Below are 27203 nucleotides of genomic sequence, written 5' to 3'. Positions count from 1 at the left end.
CTGTTAAAAAGGCATTGACACGCTGCCCTCTGCTGGAGACAGTTGGCATAGCAGTCTGTGGTTCATTGGCAGACCATTGTTGCTGTTGGCTGGAAACCTTGTATCTCCATATATATATTATTAATTATTTGTTATATAAATCAATGTTAGTGGTCACCCTTTACATGTGTCCGTCTGTAGGTTTTACAAATATTTAACCAATTAAAAGCAATCAACATAATTATAATCTCTAAATCTCATAACTACGTTGAAACGCTGTTTTTATTTGTAATTTCCTGACAAGTAAGGGTGTTGGAAATATAAGGTTTTCCACCCAACAGCAACGATATTTGCTTTTTTTACACAACACAGATAACAACAGAACAATAATTTGTTTAGATCAGACAACACAAGTTGGAGTGAAATTAGTTTGGCACTAGAGTTAAGAGTAAAGGCATTAGGGATACTTCACTTTCGGGCCGGGGACACATTTAAAAATAAATGAAAAAAGTTATGGAAAATTCATGGCCCCCTCACACATTAGTAGGACACTGCGTGTCGTGAGGGGGCCATGAATTTTCCATAACTTTTTTCATTTATTTTTAATATTTTTTTTAAATGTGTCCCCGGCCCGAAAGTGAAGTATCCCTTTAGTGCTTTAAGGAGTAGTTCACCGAACAAATTACTTATTTTCTATCAATTACACACGCCATGAAGCCTTGAATTCATGGAGATTTTTTTTTTGTCACATTAGAGACAATAATTTGATGATCGGCGGAGTCTCCGGTAGTTTCCATGAATTCAAGGCTTCATGGGGTGTGTAATTGATAGAAGAAAAGTACTTTTTTTGGGTGAACTACTCCTTTAATAAACGCAAAGTTTAAAGGATTACTTTAAGTTAATTTCCTAGTTAAATACGCAAACATTCATACATGATAGTAACCCGTGTGAAATCAGTGGAGGACCAGTATTGGCACTTTTCTCTTTAGAGCAACCATCGCTTATCACATGATGCTGTGACAACGTGAAGCCCCATTTATACTTCTTTGTACGACGGTGTCGCGCGTTGAACATAGCCGATCTACAAGCCCACAACGCGCCGCGGTGTGCTTGTAGATCGGCTATGTTAGGCACGCAACACGTCGTACAATGAAGTATAAATCGGGCATAATGTTCCAATGGAGACGTTGAAAAGATTGAATGAACGTGTGTCTGTATCTTTAAGACACAACCTTCGTCTTCGCTGTGAGGTGTTGACTGGTGGGAGGTCTTCATCACTAGTGCACCAAATACTCCTGTAGACATTAAGACAAAAAATATGAAGAATGATTTCTAAAAATCACAGGAATAATTCAGCATTTAATTCAATATTTTCGAGGTAGATAAATATTGATCATTATCAACACGTAGAAGTTGTTTATCACAAACCCATAGACGTGTTAAGTCACAAGTCCCGATCATGCATTAGAAGGACAATATCAGTCATCAGAAGCAGGGACGTATGTTTTCACTTTTCAATGAGTCTAACATGGAGTTTGAACTTGACGTTGAATAGGTTTATACAGTAGGAGGGTCAAATGCATATCAAATATGAAAATATTGAATCAAACAACTTAAAAACTGTCTGGGGTGCACACAAAAGCTAGAGTAGACGTTAAAATGATCCCAGAAGTGTTTGAAAGACTAATCGATGGAGTCAATTATTGAAAAAATATATAAAACTCTTTCTGCGTCGATTCATTGATGTCTAAAATATATATTATATACATTTATTAAATTAATCGAAAAGATTATCAATAGAATAATAACGGCCTTATTCTCGTGTGTGAAATGTGCATTATAAATACATAAAATATAAATGAATATGAACGTACAATATGAATGATTATATGCCAGTGCTCACCTTGCGCTTGTTGAGTTTGATCTGGCAGAAGGAGAAGGCTCCCACCACCACGTAGACACCCGCTGCTATGAAACAGTTGTAGCTCACCTGGTCAAATAGACCATACACCGTGGTGGGAGGGTTTTTACTGTGGAGGGGGTGGGGATATGTTAATGAGTAGGGCTGTAACTACATCATTATTAAAATAGGGCTTAAGTGATTAAAACCAGGAAAACACAACACATATCATAATATTACAATAACCAAAATACCAGACCATATCCTGCCTCATATCATGATATCAATATTAGTGTGTGTGTGTGTGTGTGTGTGTGTGTGTGTGTGTGTGTGTGTGTGTGTGTGTGTGTGTGTGTGTGTGTGTGTGTGTGTGTGTGTGTGTGTGTGTGTGTGTGTGTGTGTGTGTGCGCGCGCACGCTCGTGCGCGCCACACACGTGGCATCACTGAAGCTATTCTTGAACTGTGACTCACACAGACACACTGTGACAATGTGGGTTTTTCTTTAGCAGGGAACTTACATTATAACATTTCTCCAACACCCTGAAATAACAGGACACAAACCCACCCCCTCTGTAAAATCCTCAGTCTTAATCTAACCCAGAGAGTGTATAAATGGAACAGTATACCAAGTACATTTATTTGAGTAATGTACTTTTGTTTTTGATACTACGATTTAGCCTGAAAGTGAATGAAAAAGTAGGGTTTTTTTGTGTGCTTAAAGCGATGTTTTGGAAGCACTGACATACGACTCAATACAAGACACTTTGGATTAAACTCTTGAGCATTGTTTTGGAGTATATAAACAGACTTTTGATATATAGTTTTTCTGCTGTTAATGTTGGACGCTAAGCCTATTAATTTTTATTCATCAAGAATTCTCCTAGTTTTTGGATTCTTCATTCACCATAAAGTAATGTGAGAAAAACTATAATTCTCTTTGTCTTCAAGGCTTCACAGGGTTAGTCATTTTTGGGGTGAACCATCCCTTTCAACAGGTCTCTGGACAGGCTCAAATGAGCATTGTAACTCACTCTCCACTGATGTCTGCTTCTGTCAGAGGAACGTCTTCGATCAGCACCGCAGAATGAGTCTTAAAGAAGATTCCAAGCATGGCCTGCAGGTGGAGAGATGGAAATAATATATTTTAATAAAACAGCGAAAAAAGCAGATCTACATGCAAGTTCATAACTATTCACGTGTTTTTATAAATGTATTAAAGGACGACTTCACCGATTTTCAACCTATCTTCATATAATTGGTCCTCACTAATACTCATGATAAAATGGTAAAAAAAAATCTACTCGGTCTGTGTCTCAGAGGAGGGCTGTGGACAGTTCAGAGTCCCGTCTACCAGTGACATCATCAATGGGGAATCCAAGCTAATAGAAACTGCAGGCTTTCTATTCCTGGAAAGTTGCAATGCAATAAAAGAAGCCATTGTTCTCGTGATAATAAAAATCTAAATAAAAAATGTGAAATCTTGTTGGAAAAATAAATCAAGCCTAACGATGATGTCACTGGTAGACGGGTTTCTGGACTGTCCACAGCCCTCCTCTGAGACACAGACCAAGTAGAAAAAAATGGTACCCTTTTATCATGTATTAGTGAGGACCAATTATATGAAGATAGGTTGAAAATCGGTGAAGTCGTCCTTTAAGAGCTTGCGACTAAATAATAACTACATTGGATTACAGTTTTTTTTCCTGAAATTTCCTGAAAAGTAATGCTTTTGGACAAGGTTTCCAACCAACAGCAACAATATATAATGCAGCCTAATCAGTTTTATTTAAAAGTAGCAATACCACAATGTAGAAATACTCTGTTACAAGGAAGGGTCCTGCATTCAACATTTTTATTTGAATGAAACTATTAAAGCATTGTCATCAAAATATACTTGAAGTAGCAAAGGTAAAAGTATTCCTTATGCAGAATGGTCCATTTCACAATCATATTATTGTATTGTAATTAGTAATGCATTAATGTGTTCATCACTTTAATAATAATACATCATACTGTATCACTTAATGTAGATTTCATAATAATAGACAGTCTAAATCTGCAACGTAGCTGGTAACTAAAGCTGTAAAATAATAGTGGATTAAAAAGTACAATATTTACCTCTGAGATGTAGTGGAATAAATACATTAATGTAGCATATGGCATGTAAGTATTAAAGTACATATAACTTTTAATTTGACTTAACTACAGTACCTGAGTAAATATACTTAGTTACTTTTTTTGAACTAATAAACTAATGAAGTCATGCAGGTCATTTTATATTTGCCTCTGAGTTAGCCTTGGATCAGGACTATCATAATTTATATATGTATTTTATCGATTTTGACATTTGCAGACTAGACAAATACATCTATGATAGACTTGATCCAAGGCTACCTCTGAGTGATATGGAGTAGAAGTATCAAAAACTGGAAATACTCAAGTAAAGTACAAGTCCCTCTAAAAACTGTACTTACATACAGTGCTTGAGTAAATGTAGGCTACTGTAATTTTTCACCACTGGGTTGAATATACACAGACCTACTAAAGTATGAAGGATTTTAAGAATATGCTATATAAATATTTATTTGTAAAGTTAACAAACAGACAGTAGCAAAGCTACTAATTAAAGTCCATACAGTAATAACTATTACAACATACAGTAAAGTACTTACCAACATAACTACTGCCCAGATACTGATCACAATGCCACAAGTAGCTATTTTGGGTCCACAAACCAACACCATGGCTGTTAAAACACCGTGACGAGGTTGTAAACAACTAGACTAATGATCGCCCGTGGTTTTCAGGTTGTTGAAGTGTTAGATAAAATATTACATTAAGTATTAAGTAAGAAAAACTGGTCGGAGTTGAGGGTTTTTTTCGGTCAAACTTTGTGTCACACTTTAAAGAGTCAGCTGACTTCTCCTCATTAACTGAAGAAACGGGGAAGTGGCAGTGTTGCCACAGTTAGCGAGAGAAACAAGCAACAACGGTCTAGGAAAACAAGCCCAAAAGAAGCGTTAAAAAATACGGTTAAAACCTATATGTGTATACAATCTAACAACGCGTCGTGATGTGACGCGTTGTGAGCTTGTGGATCTGCAATTTTCAGATAAAATGTGGAAGATTTGGAAGCTTTTTTTAAACATTCTAACAACACAAATCTGACATGAGGCTCCCCTGGCACAAAACATTTTCATGACATATAATAATATTTCAGAACCACTGGTTTAAACAACATTAGGAAACACGTCCAAATAATCAACTACACTTTTAGAAACAATTAAGCCCAAAAAACGCAACCCGCAACTATCAATATTTACAAGCAACTTACAAGCAGAAAAAACAAGCTCCAAATCGCTTATAATAAGCGGACATGGCAACCCTGGGAAGTGCAGTTGTGAAGTTGGACCAGAGGTGTCGCTGTAACAGATAGATCAGATAGCTTTGGACGAGTTACTACGGAACGCCACAAGGGTCATGTCAGGTTGCAAACTCCACCGGCCACGGTGTGTTCAAGAAAGCAACGTGTTTTCTTTTAGTTATTTCTCATTATTTCTTATTTTTTATTTAGTTATTTATTAATTATTGTTTGTTAAGATATTTCTTGTTTTAAAGTAATAGGCTATTAAAGTAGCCTAATATTAATCAAAGAAAAGACGTCAAAGAATGTATCTAAAATGATACTTTATTAACTTTGGGTAGTTTCATAAAAGCACTAGATAGGGGTGTGGTAGGATAGATAGACAGACAGAATAATAAATACAGATAATAATGTGATATCAGGTTTTTGCTCAAGTGGTATTGTAATGAGTGATCTCATTTTCTAGTGAGATACTAAGTCTAATACTTTTATTCATTTTCTACTGAGATGTTAATACTTTTACTCAAGTGTTGCTTGCAGGTATATTTTACATGTGTTTTATCAACTGCCTTGGTATTATTATTAAAAAGTCCTAGCAAATCACAGTTGAATATGACATTAGTCTTGTAAAGAGCTCTCTGTTGATATACATGTATGTAATGTATATGGTACTACTGCTACTACAATACTATGACTTGTAGAAGAAGGGATTACTACTGACAGTAAATGGAGTGCAGGAAGATCGGCCTCAAGCACAATGCCAAGAAAGTATCAGTTAACTCATACTTTGTCCAGCACTGACTACATTGGGGCCAAGCAAAACAAAATAAGTTATAACAAAACAGAACAAGTACAATTAGCATCTATGTGCTCTATGTGTCAAAAAGGTGACAAGAGGGGATACGAGGAAAAAGTGCTATGGGGTGAGGTGGAGTCTGAAGAGGAGAGTTTTCTTTTCAGAGTAGACTGCAGGGGAAAACAGGGAGTGAGCATGTGGTGGAAGAAGTACACACATTTTGTACTTAAGTAGAAGTACCAATATCACAATGTAGAAATATGTTACAAATAGAAGTCCGGTAGTCAGAATTTACTTGAGTAAAGGTACAAAGGTATTCGCATTAAAGTATACTTAAAGGGTTAGTTCAGATTTTTTGAGTATTTTCTGTAGGAAATACTTACCATTAATGTAGTGGTTGCAAAGGTATTAATTGATTGCCCGAGTCAGAGTTATGGTCCGGTTCTGATAAATATGAAGTAGTTCCGGTAGATTAGGTGGGGGCCGCTCATTAAAAATAAATTAATTTAAAAAACTAGCGTCATTTGTATTGTTGACCTATTTCTACCATATAGAGCAGGTTTCGTTCAATTTTGACCCCTCTGTCACATGGTACTAATGTTTGTGTCCAGAATCACTGCGCCGCGGCAGCCTACTCACGCACAAAATATATGACACAAATAACTCTGACCACGGGACTCGAGCAATCAATTAATACCTTTGCAACCACTACATTAATGGTAAGTATTTCCTACAGAAAAAAATCTTAACTAACCCTTTAAGTATTGAAAGTAAGTAGGCTACTCATTTTGCAGAATGTCCCATTTCACAAGTTTCCAAATGTATAAAAAGGCTTTGAAAATAGCAGATCTACAAGCTCACAATACTTAGTTACTTTACACCACTGGGAGTGAGTCTGCAGTTCTGACTGCAAGGGGGGGGGGGGGGTTTATTCCACAGTTTGCGAGCCAGGAGGGAGAAAAGTCTAGGTCATGGGTGTCCAAAGGTTTTCAAAGGGAGCCATTTTTGAAAATATTAAAATAGGCTACCTTAGGACCGACTGCATCTCCTGTCATACTGTACCGTTGGACCATCACAAAGTCACATACGAATACATCCCATCACAATTGTATTTAACTACAGTGCAATAACAATAGATTTTTTGCTGGCAGTGCAGCCAAATGTAACCAGGTGTGAAAAGGTCTCTACAAAAATTGTTATTAAATAAAATGGCCTTTTTATTTAATAACAATGGCCTTTCTTTCACATCTTGAGAATGAGACCACACAAGAAACAAGCAGTTAGGAATCCTTACAAAGTCTACTAAGAAATGGCACAGGTAAAAAGAAAATAAACAGTGTATGAATTTCACATGACTATACTGGTGGGCCATAAATAATACATTTTAGGAAGGAAGCCAAGCTACTATTGGGCCGGACTTTGGACATGCCTACAACTACTATGATTACAGCTTTAGAAACAAGTCAAATAATTGTAGTGGAGTAAAAAGTACAATATTTAAGATACCTCTGAGATGTAGAGCAGAAATACAAAGTATTTAATAATGGAAACACTCAACATCAAAATGTTAGTATAGTACTTGAGTAAATGTACTTGGTTACTTTCCACCACTGATTATTATTGTCTCATACTTTCCATCATAAGTTATGATGGAATTGCATTGTTTTGATTCATAACTGCAAACCATCACTGCAGAGTAGACACTTATATGACACACACACAAACGCACACGCACACACACACACACACACACACACACACACACACACACACACACACACACACACACACACACACACACACACACACACACACACGTACTGATCCAGTCAAATAGGACAACCCCCTACTTCTCTCGCTCATTGTCTCCGGCAGGCCGAGACTATGTTTTGCACCCTGTCCATCCGTCTGTGGTTCCGTCTGTGATCAGCTAATCTCCGGCACCGTTGACACCATTGCAGCGAAACTGTGCACACACACTCCCTGGATGCCCGAGCAGAACCTCTGCCCCACATGGGCCTGTTAGAGCGCCACCAGGAGGCAGTACTCCTACAGATTTTGGCCAAACATCACGCAAATCGGTACACAGTATCTCTATAGTCATAGTTGCTCTCTTGTTTTGATCTCCTTCCCACTTGCCCCCCACCCTCTTCTTTCTATGGAAACTAACGTTGCGATGGGAACGATGTACAAAAAAGAATTTCACCCACTTTTTTACCTTGTAAACCTGTGATGTGACAATAAAACTGATTCTGAACTAAACGTGTCTTTTAGATTTTTCATATTCCATCCTGATTGGCTAAGAATTGCTTCCAAAGTTTGCAGGAGTGCTCCGTTTTGAACAAAATGCCTCAAATCATGAACACAGCGTGCGATTTCCGTGAAATTTTGCACGTACATTCCCACTAGGCAGAGGAAGAAATGCCACTTGAAATTTCAAATCAGTCTCGTTGTGGCGCTATAACAGGCTGATTCTTGTTTTTACCACTTCACCGCCACCGACCTGTGTAAAACTTTGTATGCGCACTCCGAGGCCAAGGAAAAACCTTTGCCCTGCATCTTTCACATCGGCCTTTTACAGCGCCACCAGGAGGCCGACTTATGTAAAACAATTTATTTAATATTATAATATATTATTATTTTATCCAAATGTCACGCAAATCGGTATGTGATCTCATCTGATCAAGACAAATCTGTTTGCTTTTTCATATTATATCATGATTCATTGGCGAATTCCGAACATTGCTGGCTGGCCCACAATAACCTACCTGACCTGGCGGAGACCTGTGCTCCGAGGAGCACTTTTTTCTAGTTCCTTCTTTTATCTCCTCCCCTCTGGCCCCTCGTCTCCTCCACTTGTCTCCTCCCCTTGAGTCCTCGTCTCTCAGTGAGTGTTACATTCCTCAAGAGCTTCACTCTTTTGTTCCCCCAGTCTTCTCCTCTAGACCTGGAACGAATGGATTTTATACATGATCAACAACAAACAAACCAAATCAACCGCACCAACACCAGGCTACTTTAACAACGGCTCAGATCAGGTCATCAGCGCGGTTAAAAAACATCTAAACTGTGTTTGTTGAGAAGTTTATAAATTCTAAAGTTAGTGTGAAAAGCAGCGGGGTGTGTGCATACATTCTTATAGCAGGACAAACACTACGAGAAGAGGAGGAAGGAGGATTATTCAAGGACGAATTTATAAGGACGCAATAAGAGTGAAAGTAATGTGGAGAAATACTCCTTTACAAGGAGCTTTATAGACTGGGAGATCTGGTAAGAATAACTGTTTAATACTTCGTCTTTGCGTCATGATCAGTGTTGCCATGTCCGCTTATTATAAGCGACTTTGGGCTTCTTTTTCTGTAAAGTTGCTTGGAAATATAGACGAATCCACAGACGTGTAGCGTTTTTTGGGGGGCTTGTTTCTTTGCTTATTTAGGCTTGCTTCCACATTTTTTTTAATCATTATTTAAACCAGTGGTTTTCAAATATTTTCATTAAAATGTGCCAGGGAGCATTTGTGTTAGAATGTTTCAAAAAAATATTCCTAATCCACATTTCGTAGCAAGAGTTTTTTTGAAAATAGCAGATCTACAAGCTCACAACGCGTCGCATCGCGGTGTGAGCTTGTAGATCTGCTATTTTCAAATAACCGACCGCATACATTTTTAAAGTTAGTGCTCATGTGGCCCAGATGCTTCTTTTGGGCTTGTTTTCCTAGACTTTGGTTGCTTATTTCTCTCACACAATATGGCAACACTGTCAAGGAAACAAAGTATACTTATTTTCAAAGCAGAATCATATAAACTAAAGACTGCAAAAGGAAACGATGTACCTTTTGTTTAAAAAAACTGTAACTTGTATGTGTATATTTGTTTATTTAGTGAAATAACGGGCTACTTGTTGGTGTCTACGTTGCACGATGGGTTTTGCCTTGAAGCGTCCTTAAGGCACGGTTCAACAGTGGTGGGAAAACCACCAATCCTTAAGTAAAAGTATTGAAACTGCAATGTAGGAATACTAGTTATGAGTAAAGGTCCGGAATTCAAAATGTACTTGAGTAAAAGTACAAAAGTATTGGCATCAAAATGTACTTAAAGTACCAAAAGTAGAAAGTACTCATTATGCAGAATGTCCTGTTTCACAAGTTTTTAAATGTATACAAATCTTTTGAAAATAGCAGATCTACAAGTTCACAATCTTTGTGAGCCTGAAGATCTGCTATTTTCAAATGGTCGAAAATAGGGGCTGAAGTGGTTAATGTTTTGTAATAATCAAAATCTACAAGTAACTAGTAACTACAGTTTTCAAATACTTTTGGTGGAGTAAAAAGTATAATATTTGCCTTTGAGATGTAGTGGAGAAGAAGTAAAAGTATTGAAAATTGGAATACTCCAGTAAAGTAAAAAAAATACCTCAAAATTGTACTTAAGTACAGTACTTGAGTAAATGTACTTAGTTTCTTTCCACCACTGATTGTTATGCTAAGCATAGCATGCCTTTACAGACACAATTCAAGGCTAAACAGTGGCTGGCAGCCATTGCAGGAACTTTCATCATCAAATCAAACTAGAACTAATCAATTGACTAAAGGTACAAAGGTATTGCCATCAAAATATAGCCTACTTACAGTATAGCAAAGGTACTCATGCATTTTACAATCCTTGGATTGTAATTAATAATGCATTAATGTGTTAATCGCTTTAATGTTGTAATAAATAGAAGCCATTCAATAGCCTACCACACTCACTATTCTATGCCACTGGTTCTCTTAAAGTGGGGTCCAGGCCTCTAGGGGTCCTTGAGGGGGTTTCAGGGGGTTCCCAACTAAATGAGTTAAGTTTAACCACTTAAACCCTATACATTGGCTATTTGAAAATAGCAGAGAACTGCTATTCCCCCCCCCCAAAAAAAACGAATGTCCGTGACCAAATACATATGAATTTGGTGTGCTTGACATGACACAGTTTGAGAACCACCAGTGGTCTATTCCAGTGGTTCTCAACCTGCAACAAAAGTAATCAACAAACTATACTATAAAACATTTTGGCCAAATTGTCAAATAATATAAAAAAGAAGCAAACAGTTTGAAAATAGCCGATCTACAAGCTCACAACGCAAGGCGTTGTTTTTCTTTTTTAACCATGTCCTCATTCAGGGCCCAGAATCAGCTTTATTGTCACATTTTTACAGGTGTTAAGAAGTGGGTCAAATACATTTTCCTGCAAGTTCCATCATTTATAGTTTTATCATAAGATAAGACCTTTATTGATCCCGCAAGGGAAATTCAGACGCCATAGGCAGCACAGTTAAGATACAGATTACAGGACAAGAAAAAAGAACTGTAGATACAGCAGGGTTAGCCTTGGATCAAGATTATTATAGATGTATTTTATCGATTTTGACTTTTGCGTATATCATAGATACGAAAGTAAAAGTCAGACTTGATAAAATACATCTATGATAGTCTTGATCTAAGGCTACAGCAGGGTAAAGACTAAAGAGACATTCAACACAACACCATCAATAATTGACACATTTATGACACTATACACCCTCAACAGTGTTTGCATAGTGCACTGCAGGACCAATGAAATGAATTGAAAAGAGAAGGCACAGTGAGCATGTCGGATAGTGTCCATAGTACGGAACTGTTGTTTTCAGAGCAATTAGTCTTCAGGAAAGGGAAGAAGAACAGAGATAGAAATAATAAGAGCAAGGAAAACAAGGATGGAAACAGGTCAAATATTTACAGTGTAGAGTGAAAAAACAAAACAAAAACAAGGACAGCCATGTCATGGAGAAAAGCCCTGTTCTGAGTCTTGAGCTATGAGACACCTCCTGTGCTTTTTTCAGCGAGTTGTAAATACTCAAGTAAATTAAAGTAAAAATACGTATACTTGATAATCGAGTCAATTTACATCAGACAGGCTTAAAAAATTAATTATGAATCATGTTAGAAACTATAAAATTGCAGAGTTTTTACTGTTAAATTGGTCTAAATGTGAGTTGTACCACAGTGCTTCTCAACACGTGGTCAGGGGATCTCCTGGGCTCCTTGGCTTGAGGGGATCCCATGGGGTCCCCAGCAAAATAACTGATTGTTAGGAACCAAATGGACCCTTATGGGTCTGTAACTGTGAGTGTGTCCAAATGGACCCTTACGGGTCTGTAACTCTGAGAAATGGACCCTTACAGGTCTGTAACTCTGAGAGTGTACAAATGGACCCTTACAGGTCTGTAACTCTGAGAAATGGACCCTTACAGGTCTGTGACTCTGAGAAATGGACCCTTACAGGTCTGTAACTCTGAGAAATGGACCCTTACAGGTATGTAACTCAGAGAGTGTACAAATGAACCCTTACAGGTCTGTAACTCTGAGAGTGTACAAATGAACCCTTACAGGTCTGTAACTCAGAGAGTGTACATGTCTGTAACTCAGAGAGTGTACAAATGGACCCTTACAGGTCTGTAACTCAGAGAGTGTACAGGTCTGTAACTCTGAGAGTGTACCATTTGTACACTAAGAGTTATATAAATCAAATGGGTGTCCTTGGTGTAATCTAATGCATATCCAAGTAGGGGTCCATAAAATAAAATAAAAGGGTTGATAATCAATGTTATCGCCACTGTCCAGCAGGGTGCGCTGTCTCCTCTGAAGCAGACACAGGATGGAGGGAGAGAAAGAGAGGGAGAGGGAGCAGAGAGAGGAGAAGGAGAGCGACGAGGCAGAGGAGGAGTACGAGGAGGATCAAGATGAGGAGGAGGACCCGGAGGGGGCCGCTCTGGTGTGGCAGGAGGGCCAGCAGGACACGGACACGGACGAGCTGGGCCTTCCCATCATGCACTGGGAGGCGCTCAGCCTGCGCATCGCCGAGCTGGAGAAACAGGAAGAGGAGAAGAAGAAGAACGCCAAGGTCAGGGGTCACGGTGTCGTCGTTATGTGTGTCTGAAAGTAAAGAACGTTCACGAATTTTAATTTTATTAACATGACTTTACTTTATTAAAAGTACAGAGGTGCAGTTATACAATAATGCTAAAAGGATAACACAAAAAGCCCTGAGGGCTTGTTTCCATTGTGGTCCTGTGTAGGTACTAGTGTAAGTGATATGTTTTGGTTAAAACAAAAAGGTTTTTGTATAGTAATCATTGCTGTATTGAGTGTTCAGTAACAGGTCTCTCCAGTTCTTTAACCCACTTAGACCTGAGGCCGATTCTAAAAACGCCTTCTAAATCCTGACTTAATAAACAGATGATACAGGTGGGTTACAATTTCATCCCATCAGGAGAGATAATAAAACGTTCAGCTTCAAGTTTACAGTGTTCCAGTTCTGCTACTTTTAAATGTATTTCATCACTTGCAATTTCACACATACTGTATCCTGTATGAATTCTCTCTCCTGATTGGATGACGTTGGTATCCTGTGTGTCCTCAGTCATTCGTTGTACTGAGCTGTTTGACAGCGTGGGGACCACAGGGTGACTGGGTCACATAAGCAGTGAGGTCACTGGTGTGTGTGTGTGTGTGTGTGTGTGTGTGTGTGTGTGTGTGTGTGTGTGTGTGTGTGTGTGTGTGTGTGTGTGTGTGTGTGTGTGTGTGTGTGTGTGTGTGTGTGTGTGTGTGTGTGTGTGTGTGTGTGTGTGTGTGTGTGTGTGTGTGTGTGTGTGTGTGTGTGTGTGTGCGTGTGCGTGTGTGGTGACACTGTAGGATGAAACAGACCCAGTCCTCCTGAGTCATGTAATACTTAGATTACATTACTAAATATGTATAGAATCCTGTCAGAACGTGTCTGGTCATGTCAATATTCTCTGTGTGTGATTGGTTATCCTTGAGTTGGGATATGATTATTATACTCCCCAAGGTTTGATAGATTTTGATTGAATACTTTATTATTATTTAACAGTTTGCAAATAGTACAGAGGTACGGACAGTTAAAAAGAGAACACAAAAAGCCCTAGGGGCTTGTTTCCATTGTGGTCCTGTAGTGTGTATTCAATTCATCAAGACATTTAAAGACATACAATGATAAACAAGACAGAATCAACACTAGTAGCAATGAACGCATATTTGCAGTAAACGTGTGTGTGTGTGTCTGTCTGTCTGTCTGTCTGTCGGTCGGTCGTTAAGCTCAGAGGACTTTTCTAGGGTCAGTTACAAATTGCGGACAGGTGCTCTTTTATGGCGGTTTTGAAGGAGGGTAATAGGAGTTACACTTTTTGATGTTTGTTGGAAGGGCTGACTTACAGATGAACCACTTTCAACCTGGTGTCTGTATTATTTTGGGTGTGTTGTTATTATAGGTGACAGCAGGCAAAGGGAGCACTGAGGGTATAAATAGAGACAAGGACAAACTAGACACAGGTGAACTCAATGACTCAACCCGGGGACAGGCTGGGGTTCAGCAGGACACCGTGGTGGACAAAGTACTCAACTCAAAGTACTTGATTCAAAGTACTGAGGTTGAGTAAGTTGATACTCCTGGTCAAATATTGAGCCAAATACTCCAGTATTTTAACTCAAGTACAAATGACAGAGCTGCTTTCACTTGCAGTGAAAGCAGCTCTGTCATTTGTACTTGAGTTAAAGTACACTGGAGTGCTTGGCGTTTACAAATACTTGAATATTCAAAAGTACAAAATAAATTGCTACCTACTTTTTGGATGTCAATGAATTGCTGTATTAAAATGTAGACATTTCCCCAAAGAATTCAAAGGTTTTACAGAAACCTTCAAGCTGCTCACAACATTTCACGCCACAACACTACAACACTGAGCTTGTAGATCTGCTATTTATGGTATTTTATATTAACGTTGGTTTATTTTGAAGATTTGTGTAACCATGGTAAAACATAGATATGAGAGGAATGTTATATCTCAAGCAGTTCTTATAACAATACGTATCTTATACACAGTATAGGCAGCAGGTCAATATCTGAGTTTATCATGAAACCAAGGCTGAACGACACACTGTCTGTCATCAGATAAAGTCTAGTACACATGATAATAACAGTACCAGTGGTGGACAGTAACAAAGTACATTTACTTGTGTCCATTTTGGAGTATCTGTGCTTTTGCTGAAGACTACACTACATTTCAAAGTATAATATTGTACCACTGACTCCACTGCATTTCTAGTAATGTTTGTGTTACGTGTAAGCATAGCTTTGAAGTCAGCTGTGGATTTGCTTTTCTTTTCTAAAAATGCGAGTGGCCACATGCTGTGTTACTCACAGGAGGAAACCATTCACAGTAACCCCACTGGTTCTCAACGTGGGGTTCAGGGACCCCCAAGGGGGTCCTCGAGGAGGTCCCAGGGGGTCCCCACCTAAATAGAGTGATGGATGAATGAGTCAATGGACTCAATGTCTGTAACTCTGAGAGTGTGCAAATGGCGCCAAATGAACCCATAAGGTACACTCTCAGAGTGGCTTAATGCAGTGGTTCTCAAACCTTTTCATGTCAAGGACCCCCAAATTGACACATATTAGCCCGCGGACCCCCATTTGAAAAGATATGCCAAGGACTCCCATAAGAGAAGATCTTTACGGCTCTATAGCAGTGATTTTCAAGCATTTTAATTTCTTGGACCCCCAGTTTGACATGTATTAGGCTACGGACCCCCATCTAATGGCATTTCTATCTCTTGGACCCCAATTTATATCGTAAAATCTATGTTAATTTAACTCTGAGAGTGTACAAATGGTGTACACTCTCTGAGTTACAGACCCAGAAGGGTCCATTTGGTTCCATGTTGGACCATTTAGCTGGGGACCCCCTGGAACTCCCTCAAGGACCCCTGGGGGTCCCCGGACCCCACTTTGAGAACCAACGGCTTAATGCATATCAAACTGGGGCTCCTTTTTAAAATGAGAGTGACTGCAGTACCCACTCCTCAACTATCTGTATAAAGCTCACACAGCAGTTGATGGTAATGCTGACAGATGCATAGCTGAATGGCATATGTGCAGCTAGAGGTATGTAGGACATTCATCTACCTACACACTGTAGCTGTAATCATCCTGTCACTCAAGGTAAACACAGCCTTTACAGTCAACTGTGAAAGGCTTTTTAGAACAGCTGGATTGATCTACCAGGGGGGGATGGGGGGGGATACAACTTCTACTGAAGTTAAAGTGCAATGACACTTTGGTAGAGGTTTGGGTTGTGTAGTTACTTTGTCATTATGTAACTGGGTGGGTGGGGTTACATTTAAAGGACAATGGCTGTCCTTTTTTGTCGATTTTGATTGCATTTCAATGCCGGTGATTTGCATTAGTTTCTATAGGCTTTGTGTTTGAGGGCACACTGGTTCTACAAGCACTGGTTCTCAATGTATTGTATTTGGTGGTTTCAGAGAATTACAGGTCATTTATGGCAGGGTTTATGACGTGGTCTCCTATATCAGATCATTTACTGTACGGTAGGGTTTGTGAGGTCTCCTCTAGCCCATTAAGACCTGAGGCCGATTCTACGAATGCCTTCTAAATCAGTAGTTCTCACACTTTCTAACAAAATAGCAGATGTACAAGCTGTTTTTGAATAGCCAACGCAAAAATCTAAAATGACACATTATGCTTTCCTGCTTTTTAATGGGCTAGCAGATCATTTACGGAAGGGTTTGTGTGGTCTCTATCAGGTCATTTACTGTAGGGGCTCCTAGACTTTTTCACTGTGAGACACAAAATATTATATAATATAGAATATTATATTTATTTAAAAAAATAGACCACTGTGTTTTTTATTTTTTTTAAATCATTTGAAAAAATAATAAAACATAAATCTATGTTGTTGTGTGTTTGATCGTATAGCAGCACAGCAGCAGCTGTCTGGAGCGAGGCAGGACGCCGGTCAGCTGGACAGAGGACAGAGACCGAGGACGCAGTCACAGCCTGAGGGAGACCCGCTGGGAGGACTCTGAAGATGACTGCAACAGCAGAGTGACGGCACTCACCTCACGGTACACACACACACACACACACACACACACACACACACACACACACACACACACACACACACACACACACACACACACACACACACACACACTGCATGTTGTTCACCTCTACACTGTCAAAGAGTATATCGTCTCTCTGTCGGGTGGAAACCTCATATTATGTCCAAAACTGTTACTTTTCAGGATTCATATAAAATAGTAGCAGGGTTGCCAGATCTGCTTATTAGAATTTCCCCGCAAGATTTTATTTGAAAATAGCCGATCTACAAGTTCACAACGCGTCGCATCGCGGCGCGTTGTGAGCTTGTAGATCGGCTATTTTCAAATAGCTGATGTATAATATGTTAAATGTGAGACTATGGGCTCATGTGGCCCATAGTCGCTTCTTTTGGGCTGGTTTTCCTAGACCTGGTTGCTCGTTTCTCTCACAGAATCTGGCAACACTGGTAGCAGCCCTACAAGCTCGAAAAGCGTCGCTTCGCGCCACGTTTCGAGCTTTTGCAGATCTGCTACTTTTGATGCTTTTGTGTGACGCTGTAGTAGTGTGATCAAGTAGGGCGTTAATTTACGAAAAAAACACAAACGGTTAGAATATGGAGATGAGACGTTTCTGCCCGACAACGGCGATATGTAAGGACGAATTCAATTGAATTCACCATGTCTGCTAAAGCAGCAAGTTAGATATTTTTTGACCAAGTTGATTTAGAGTAGGGCTAGATTTGGAGGCCGCAAAAACAAAACGGAAGGGATTGGGGGGTTACAGGACATCCGTCCCCGCATTCATTCATGTCATTAATTTGTTTATTAATTGTTGAAGAGCAACACAAACGGAGATAGAATTAAATAAGTGCAAGAAAATGTTAGATTTTTTGCTACACAGTGACACAAGAATCGAAAGCAAAACCTCAGCTCTGTTGCTTGGCCCTGCTGGAACTTGAGCACAAAAAAAAAGTACCTCTAAGTAGTTCTAGGCGTGCCGACCTAGAACTATGCAGTGGAAATGCGACATTAGTACGGGTTAAATTTAGACATGGGTTTGGTGTGGGTAAGGTTTGAAACCTTTACTATGATTATAGTTAATAGCGGGTTTGGTGTAGTTACGGTTACCAACGTTTGCCCGTTGGTTGGTTGACACCGCCTTCAAAACAGGCTGCTTGTTAAAGCCTAATGCATAACTACACCAGAACAGACTAAATGTGTTGGGTTCGGCTGGCTGGCTACAGGCTACAATATGATGTCATTCAGGGGTTCGGGTGGGCGGGGTCAGAACTAATTTGGGGTTTTTGGGTGCCTCCGAGATGCTGTGTGACAACCCGGACTGATTTCGGCCACAGTGATTGGTCAGACGTTTGCGCATTGTTTCCGCATTCAGCACAGCTTCAAGTTAATCCGTTAAAACCCGGGTAAAGCACCTGTGACATTTTAGATTTGAGCGTTGGCTATTCGAAAATAGACGCAGCACTTGTACATCTGCTATTTTTGAATATTTTCGAAAAATCTTGAAAGTGTTTTAAAAAATGTTGAATAGTTTTGAATTACGAAAAAGTTTGAGAACTACTGATTTAGAAGGCATTTTGTAGGCCTCAGGTCTCAATGGGTTCATTCTGTCAGCAGAGTGAAAAGCAGCGGTATAGTTTGGAAGAGACATGAGCCAATAACTGGGACAAGCCTGTACGTTTGGTTCAAACCCGGGGTGTGTGTGCTCAGATGTGTTCGTGTGTGTGTAACCTGCACATGTTTGTTATATTCATGTGTGTGTAACCTGCACGTGTTTGTTATGTTCATGTGTGTTTGTTGTGTTCATGTGTGTGTAACCTGCGTGTGTTTCTTGTGTTCAGTCTGCAGACTCACATGAACCTGCAGCTGTGCTTCATCAACAACAGTGAGAGTGAGGAGGACGAGGAGGACGAAGACAACAACAAAAAGGTTACACACTTGCGTACACACACACACACACACACACACACACACACACACACACACACACACACACTTTTAATTGTAACAGTATTTCTACGTTGTGATATTACTACTATTACTGAAGTAAAAAAACAAACGTCTGAGTACTTGTTCTACCACTAATGATAGGTGTGATGGTGATGTAATATGAACAGGGATCAGATGAGTATGATCAACAGCATGAGGTCACTTGTTATCACTATAAAAAAACATAATTATTGTTTTGATTACATATCATCACTGTCGGTCAGAAACCTAACCTTGTATCTACACATTTCAACTTTTTATGTTTTTCTTCTTTTCATAAATTAACGCCGTGCTTCCTTGTTATTATGCAGCATATTTTAAGGTTTTTTAATATTAAAATTTATATTTTTAAGGATTGTAAAGGGTAGGCAAAGAATAGGCATTGTGCTTCAGCCTATTCCTTTTTTCGGTCATTGAATTTTATTGTGTGTGTGAGTTGGTTGGATATGTACATTTGTGATGATTTTCTTGTTGTAAGCCCACACACGTGTGTTTTGATTTGTTGTAAACAAAGACCGACAATAAACCATTCATTCATTCAAGTTGTACAAGAAATGTGGCAAAAAATGTAATTAAAACGCTACCATATTTTCATACCTGATCTGTGATCATAGAATTATCTCAGCAAACATTGTAAATAAGAAATATGTTTGATTAATCAAATCATATACAGTGTTTAACACCCAACATCCAAATCTGATTGACTGGGATAGGGATTTAAAGTTTTGACTTGGGCCCAGGTTATCAGCATTCATATTCACACACCGTTATGTGTGTGTAGCCTTACTAGACTACTGACTTAATAGTTTTGTTGTCCAGCCTACCACAGGGATCAATAACGGTCTGTCGGTCGGTCATAATAATAAGTGACAGCCTAATGGGAATTAACAGTAATGAGGCAACAACCCCGTTGATCTGAAATGACTTGAAGCATCATGGTTCCATGTGTTTATCCACAGAAGGCAGTGAAGAGAGGTACAGTGCAGGTTCCTCATCCACCCCAGACTGCCCCCGCTGTAGCTGAGAGAACCAAACCATCCAGGAGCTTCAAGAACGCTCTGAGGTCCCTACGAGACAAACTGAGGACTGACCACAAGCAGCAGGTGAGACGGACAGGGAGGGACGAAGGGAGGATGTGACACGTATCTGCCAGGATGAAAGTCTAATTGTCTCAGCTTAACTACTAGCTCAGACAGACAGACAGACAGAAACAGAGAGACAGACAGAAACAGAGAGACAGACAGACAAGGAGAAACAGAGAGACAGACAGACAAGGAGAAACAGAGAGACAGACAGACAAGGAGAAACAGAGAGACAGACAGACAAGGAGAAACAGAGAGACAGACAGACAAGGAGAAACAGAGAGACAGACAGACAAGGAGAAACAGAGAGACAGACAGACAAGGAGAAACAGAGAGACAGACAGACAAGGAGAAACAGAGAGACAGACAGACAAGGAGAAACAGAGAGACAGACAGACAGACAAAGAGAAACAGAGAGACAGACAGACAGACAGACAGACAAGGAGAAACAGAGAGACAGACAGACAGACAAAGAGAAACAGAGAGACAGACAGACAGACAAAGAGAAACAGAGAGACAGACAGACAGACAGACAGACAAAGAGAAACAGAGAGACAGACAGACAGACAAAGAGAAACAGAGAGACAGACAGACAGACAGACATAGGGTGGGATAGGACCATCAGAATAATCTTTATTGTCACATTGCACGTTTAAAGGTGTAAAACAGTGGGTGAAATTCGTTTTTGAGCAAGCTCCATCGTTTTTTGTTGTTTCCAGAGAAAGAAAAAAGGAAGAGTGGGGAGGGATAGGTAGAGAAAGGAGGGAGAGCGTTATCAGCACTGTAACTGACAACAAAGGGAAAGCTAATAATGCGTGCGTGTGCGCGCATGGCAGAATGGCTCAGAACCTCTGCCTGATGACCAAAAAGCCTAATATCTTTTTTGAGAGTACTCTTACATTTAGTATTGTAGGCCAGCAATACCCTCTGTACTTTTAGTCATCAAGTAACACTTTAAATGTAGGCCCTTTACTTGAGTAAAACAGAGTATTTCTACATTGTGGTGTTGCTACTTTTAATTAAGTAAAACATCAGACTACTTCTTCCACCACTGGTCCCGTGTTGGCACACAGAGCGTGATGGATCTGTGTTGATGTGACTTCATTGAATTGGATGGATAAGAACACAGGTTGTTTCAGACTAATGCAGTTAGAGTTGACTGGGACAGGCTGGTGCCACCGCTACACCGAGCAGTGAGTCATCGGTACTTCCTGTTTGGGGACAGCAGGTTCACACACATTTTGTCTTGGTTAGAACCATGTTCTGTTCTGCTGCTGTGTGTGTGTGTGTGTGTGTGTTGGTCTAATCCGATCTGTCCCCTGTCGCTACTCATACCTCTCTCTGTTAACCACTTCAGCTGGACCCAATGAACCCAGTGTGGTGCCCCATGTAGGAGGGTTGTCAGCACGATCATGACACTTTACTTGACGATTAATCGTCTTCCGTCTACACCAAATCTACATGCTCAAAACAGCATACATAATTCAGCACTGTGTTTCAAGTTTCAGTTCAATTTTCCAATGTGTGGCCCTTCGCTCCGGAGGCGCCAATGCGCGTTCTTCGCTCGTGCATGAGCCGGTTTAGCTTCCGCAGGTGATTTAAAAGTTTATTTTCTTCGTTGGTGATATTTCTGGAAGGTTTCTCAGCGGACTTCGGTAGAACAGAATCTAAATGATATGAGTGGTGTTTTGGACTTTACGCTCAACGCTAAATTCATCTTGCAGTCAAGAGTTACAGACCAGTAAGGGTCCATTTGGTTCCATGTGTACACTCGTGAGTTAGACCCATAGGGTTCCATTTGTCCCCAGAACCCCGACATTGAGAACCAGGTCTTCAGATATCATCAATCTCATTGTCATCGTCCATGTCATTCTGATGCACGTCGTCGTCAAACTGGATCTCGTCGTCGTCACCGGGACCGAACGCGGAGGTGGACTCGTCGATGCGGGCGTGTTCGGGCAGCTCTCCGTACGTCTTCAGACTCCTCGCCTCGTCCGCGTTGTACTTGAGGATGACATCGGCGTTGTCTTCCTGGTGATCCCTCAGCCCCACCAGGATGAAGTCCGTCGCGTTGATCCACACCTTCTTGCGCAGTTTACCTCGGATGTGACATCGGCGCTTGACTCCGTCGAAACATGCCGCCTCCAAATATAATAATAATATCCGTTCCCCAACATTTTAACCACCTGGCGTACCCCTGCTCTTCGCCTTTGAACACCAACTCTCTCTTCTCGCACTCGTTCTCGTTCTTCCCGCGCCTGCGGTTCTTGCCTCCTTTACCTTTGTTTTTAGGCATGTCGTTTATGCATCTAACTCACTCGCACGTTTGTCCCGGATTCTGATTGGTGAACTAATTACCCCCCTGTGCTCCTTGACTTTTACATGCTGAGCACAGCTGTGGCGTGACGCCACACGCAACCAAACTTTTGCAGCAACAACACAGATTAGCCTCTCACTCACTTCCATGTCATGGGTATATTGGCAATCTTTTTTAAGGTTTGACACATTTTGGCGAATTTTGTGTACTTTAGTATGTTTTTTAGAAACGCCCATCATCGCGACGAGGCACTGAGCGTTTATTTTTTTACTTGTGCGTCCCGTTTTTATCTGCTTGCTGAAAGCTAAAACATTTTCGACTTGAGTGTTTCGAAGTGTTTTTAGGCGAGCGCCTAAAAAAAGTTTTCACCCAGGGAAAATTACAGTCACTTCAAAATGACGCAGACTGAGCGAGGAGCATTTCCATTCCTTAAAGCAGTGGTTCTCATGGGCATGAGCATATTGCAAGTGGGCCCCCAAATAATTGGCAAAACATTAAGATTTGAATGATAATAACATTCATTCATTCATTCATTCACAATCGATTGCCTGATCAGGAGGAAAACGAATGCGAATGGTGGATGGAAGTTTGAGTGTTGGGATAGAAATGTCATTGTAATGATTGGTCTGACTGATACTATGTTCTTGGTTTATCCTAGTTTCTTGAGGCACTACACTGTCTCTTATCGTAAAGGGTGTCTGCTAAATGCCTAAATTGTAAATGTAAATATCCTGTCCTTGTTCCACTCAGGTGCCAGTAGTTGGTGGTGACAGTGCGGTGACCAGGAGGACATTGGAGCGTGGTGACTTGGTGACATTCAGTATAAAGGAGCTAAATGCTCTGTGTGGCTCTCTCAGCCAGGCTATACAAGGTACACACACACACACACACACACACACACACACACACACACACACACACACACACACACACACACACACACACACACATACCTTTGGGTACTATGGAATAAAAAAGTGACATAAGTGTGTGTGTGTGTGTGTGCCTTACAGAGCTCAGTACAGAGTTGGTGGGGCGTCTACAGACCAGGGATCAGTTGAGAACAGAACAGGACGCCATGCTGGTGGAGGTCCAGGACCTGACGTCACTCTGACCGACGTCACCACGGAAACGACAACAACACCAACCCCCGCCCCCACCAACGATGATGACACGTCTGGGACATGTGATGTGACATCACTCTTTGATTGATGATGTCACCGCAACAACGAGAACCCTGTGCCACCGACGGCACGTCTGAGGGATTCATCATCCTTGTTCAGTGATGTCATTAAAACAAGCAGGACACCTTTAAGTTGCAGTGAGACGTCACTCTTAAACTGTGATTGTCGTCCAAAAAAAAACAGAACGCCTTTTGGGTTACAATGTGACGCCATCGTAACGAGGTCCCCTGTCTGTGACGCGGCGGCGCATTTGGCTTTGTGCCGCGTCAACGACACAATCGCGTACACCGATGACATCGCAGTGCCACCCCGGTGAAGAAGACGGGAGAGGTCGGGGACATGGAATCACGTGACAAAGCGGTATATAGACACTCCATCAACACTCCTCACTCCTCCATAAGACAATGATCCTATTGCACATGTTTGATTTTAGTCCTCGTCATTGTCCTTTTTCAAATGTACCTTTTTTCTAATGTATTAGCGGCATCTGTTAAAGGCAGTGTTAAGTGATATTGTTTTGTTAAAATAAGTGTTAAATATCTCCATGTTGTGATGGTAACCATTGCTATAGAGTGTTTATTCAGTAACAGGGATCTATCTCCCTGTTTCTCCAGCTCTTGAATGAACACAAAATACATTTACAGGTCAGGATACCAATTTCATCAAATCAGGAGAGAGAACTCATACAGGATAAACAAGTGAAATTGGGAGTGATGACCCAAAGAAATGAGCAGACTAAATTGTAAATGGAACACTGATGAATGGGTTCTCCTGATTGGTATCCCACCTGAAAATGTATTTTCTGTTCAGAGATGGAGATACAGGGAGATCCCTGTTACTGAAAAAAACACTCTAGAGATAGCAATACGTTTTTATCAAAAACATATTGTTTTAACCACAAAAAGATCACTTACACTACCTTTTTAAGGTCCTTTTTATTCATTTCTTTCGTCCAATTAATTCACCGGGAAATATATTTTTCGGAACTGTCGTTTGTGTCATGAATACACACACACACACAGAACTCACATTTCACGTGGTGATAAAGCGATGCAACTTTTATTCGGAACAAGGTCGATTTTTTTCCACAAATAAAAGCATCGATCTGTATGAATGAGGCATCAACTACATTTATAGTTTTGATGCGAAATACCGGCCATTTTGGAATCGTTTATTCACCACGCCCTCGGTGTGTGACTTAAATTGTGACTGGGGTAAAACTGGCTTATTATTATGATGTTGTCGCTGTAGGGCAGAAACCTTGCATCTTTACATTTCAACTGTGTACATATTTTCTTAAATTAATGCCCTACTTCATCATACAAGTGTCGCGCAAAAGTAGTGAAATGAGCAGATCTACAAAGTCACAACGCGTCGGATTGTGAGCTTGTAAATCGGCTATTTTCACTGTTTTAAAATGTTTTTAAAATAATAATAAAAAAGGAAGGGTTTTGGACCCCAACGGCAGCGACATAAAGGGATTGTAACCATGCTGCTAACAGCTGCCATTTGGACAATCTTAACTCTATATAATGTTCGTGTCCATTTTGATTTCAAATGTAATGAAAGTATTTCCTTTTGTGTTGTTTGTACATACACTACATGTCTCTGTGTGTAGGATGTAAGCTTGTAGCCAGTAACTTAGATTCTAGTTTTTTTTATATAAGGGACGAGAGTGTCCTGTTCCGTACAGTCTCGGTACATGATGTGATGATATTAATTCCCTGAATATGATCAATTATGATAAATATGTGGTCGTGTTAACAATTAAGCGTTTCCTGAGCTCTCTTTGAGTTCAGTCTACTCAAGGATACCGATCTTTTTTTCAACCCCCACAAACAATGTTAAAACCACGATAAGTCCGATAATCTTTTAGAAAACCTTGCTGATTTCCTTTTCTTTATGTAGCAAAAACAGTTGATCAAGCTTGCGTATCATAAATATGTTGATACGAATATATTGTATGCTTGCATCACAACGTGTTGTGAGCTTGTAAATCAGCAATTTTTGCTATTTATTTTGTATTGAAATGATTTGATTTTATTTTTACAATTACAAATATTTATTTTTTGCCCCCACTATGATAACGATATGAAAGTGGTTAAACTCTTTATGGAATATAAGTTTGAACTGTTTCTGTTCAGCCACATGTAATAACAGAAATCTGGAGGACTTGTATCTGTTTTCTTGTCAGTTTTTTTGTCTTCTGGGTACAATTACTACCATATACAGGCATATCAGTGGTTCTAAAAGTGGGGTCCTTGAGGGTGTTGGGGTCCCCAGCAAAATGTGTTTTATTTTACATTTGCTATTCAAAAATAGCCAATCTACAAGCTCGTAGATTGGCTATTTTCCGGAAAAAAATCTGGAATAATTTCTCTGGCACAATCTGTTCAGATGGGGGTCCGTGGCCAAATACATAATCAATTTGAAACATGAAGATGTTTTAGAACCTCTTTTAGAACCTCTGTTATATATATATATATAACTCAAGGGTAGACTTTTGAACCGAACACAATGTTCTTGTCAAACCGGTGTGTGGACACAAACAAAAGCACCTGCCCTCAGAGCTGGTATTGTAACGGTTTTCTTAGAAAGAAATTGGTCCCCACGTTTATTTACATCTCTGTGTTTGCAAAACAAAGTAATCCGTGAACAAATCAAAAGAGATACAGGCTGGGTTCACGTCCTTGCCAACCAATCAGCGCTAGCCTTGACCCAGGCCCGCTAGAGTTCACGTAGACGCCACTGTTTTCACTTCTGGGTCATTTTCATGTCTAATCCGGCTTTTGTGTTCACCCCAGACAGTTTATAAGTTGCTTAGTTCAATATTTACATATTTGATATTCATTTAGATCACTCAATACTTATTAGATCAGCTCCTAATATACTCACTAGAAACACACATCCCTGGTTCTGGTGACCGATATTGTGAATGGTGAGACTAGTTATTTCAATATGTTCATATGTTCTGTAATACTGTGTATTTCATGAATGAGTCCTGTAAGTCAATGCATTGATAAATGGCGGTCCCCTAAAACATTAGAAGGACAATATCAGTTACCAGAAGCAGGGACGTGTGTTTTCAATTAGTCTTAAAAACCATCGCAAGGACAATATCAGTTACCAGAAGCAGGGACGTGTGTTTTCAATTAGTCTTAAAAACCATCGCAAGGACAATATCAGTCACCAGAAGCAGGGCCATGTGTTTTAAAATTAGTCTAACTTTCATTAGGACACATGTGAGTCAGGAGAGGGTTCGACCCAAATGGAGGCATTGGAGGGTCAAGAGCAGGTTCAGAAATGGGGAACATGAGGAGATCCTAGGAATACACTGAGAAAAAGATGGGAAGCACTCGCTTCGCAACAGGAGACAAACAGAACCAAGTCATGTAACAAATTGTCTTTCAAACTAATTGGGAATGGGGTATAAATACAACCAAGGTTACTGGTCACAGGTGAACACAATAGTTATCAACACTGGGATAGGCTAAAGACTAACAACACCGATGAACAACATTTGCTAACGATGGGACTGGTGAGACAAGACAGGCAACAGCTACTAGGGAAGACGGGAAACAGTAGGACTAAACATCAAAGTAAAGGTAGACATGTGTAAAGTAAAACCCTGACTAAAACA

General features: G+C 40.1%; 3 protein-coding genes across 5 annotated transcripts; 1 reads left to right on the top strand and 2 right to left on the bottom strand.

Moving 5' to 3' along the window:
- Positions 1–611: 611 nt before the first annotated feature.
- On the bottom strand, positions 612–4774 carry LOC308101941 (ribonuclease kappa-B-like). The gene is made up of 4 exons (XM_080451492.1): positions 4553–4774; positions 2912–2994; positions 1883–2009; positions 612–1274 (listed from the first exon to the last, which is right to left on the bottom strand). Exons 1-4 carry the CDS (start codon positions 4622–4624, stop codon positions 1257–1259), a joined length of 300 nt encoding a protein of 99 aa, XP_080307618.1. The 5' UTR covers positions 4625–4774; the 3' UTR covers positions 612–1256.
- Positions 4775–8950: 4176 nt separating this feature from the next.
- Positions 8951–25814, top strand: LOC308102325 (schwannomin-interacting protein 1-like). 3 transcript variants are annotated; one of them, XM_080451988.1, is made up of 7 exons: positions 8951–9310; positions 12678–12954; positions 16846–16994; positions 18833–18920; positions 19940–20083; positions 23130–23250; positions 23393–25814. In XM_080451988.1, exons 2-7 carry the CDS (start codon positions 12709–12711, stop codon positions 23491–23493), a joined length of 849 nt encoding a protein of 282 aa, XP_080308114.1. In that variant the 5' UTR covers positions 8951–9310; positions 12678–12708; the 3' UTR covers positions 23494–25814. The 3 variants fall into 3 exon arrangements, with proteins under 3 accessions (XP_080308114.1, XP_080308115.1, XP_080308113.1); XM_080451989.1 differs by having other exon boundaries at positions 12675–12954; positions 19943–20083; XM_080451987.1 differs by having other exon boundaries at positions 12675–12954.
- On the bottom strand, positions 21896–22358 carry LOC308102135 (eukaryotic translation initiation factor 1A, Y-chromosomal-like; the record flags this gene model as incomplete). The annotated part of the gene is given in 3 exon segments (XM_080451737.1): positions 21896–22224; positions 22227–22253; positions 22256–22358. Coding segments are annotated over 3 exon segments (459 nt in total).
- Positions 25815–27203: the final 1389 nt, after the last annotated feature.

The sequence above is a fragment of the Gymnoscopelus braueri genome (assembly GCF_963280865.1).
Source record: "Gymnoscopelus braueri genome assembly, chromosome: 15".
NCBI lineage: Eukaryota > Metazoa > Chordata > Actinopteri > Myctophiformes > Myctophidae > Gymnoscopelus > Gymnoscopelus braueri.
The sequence above is the reverse complement of the archived record's forward strand: the minus strand, read 5'-3'. Positions and strand labels throughout refer to the sequence as shown.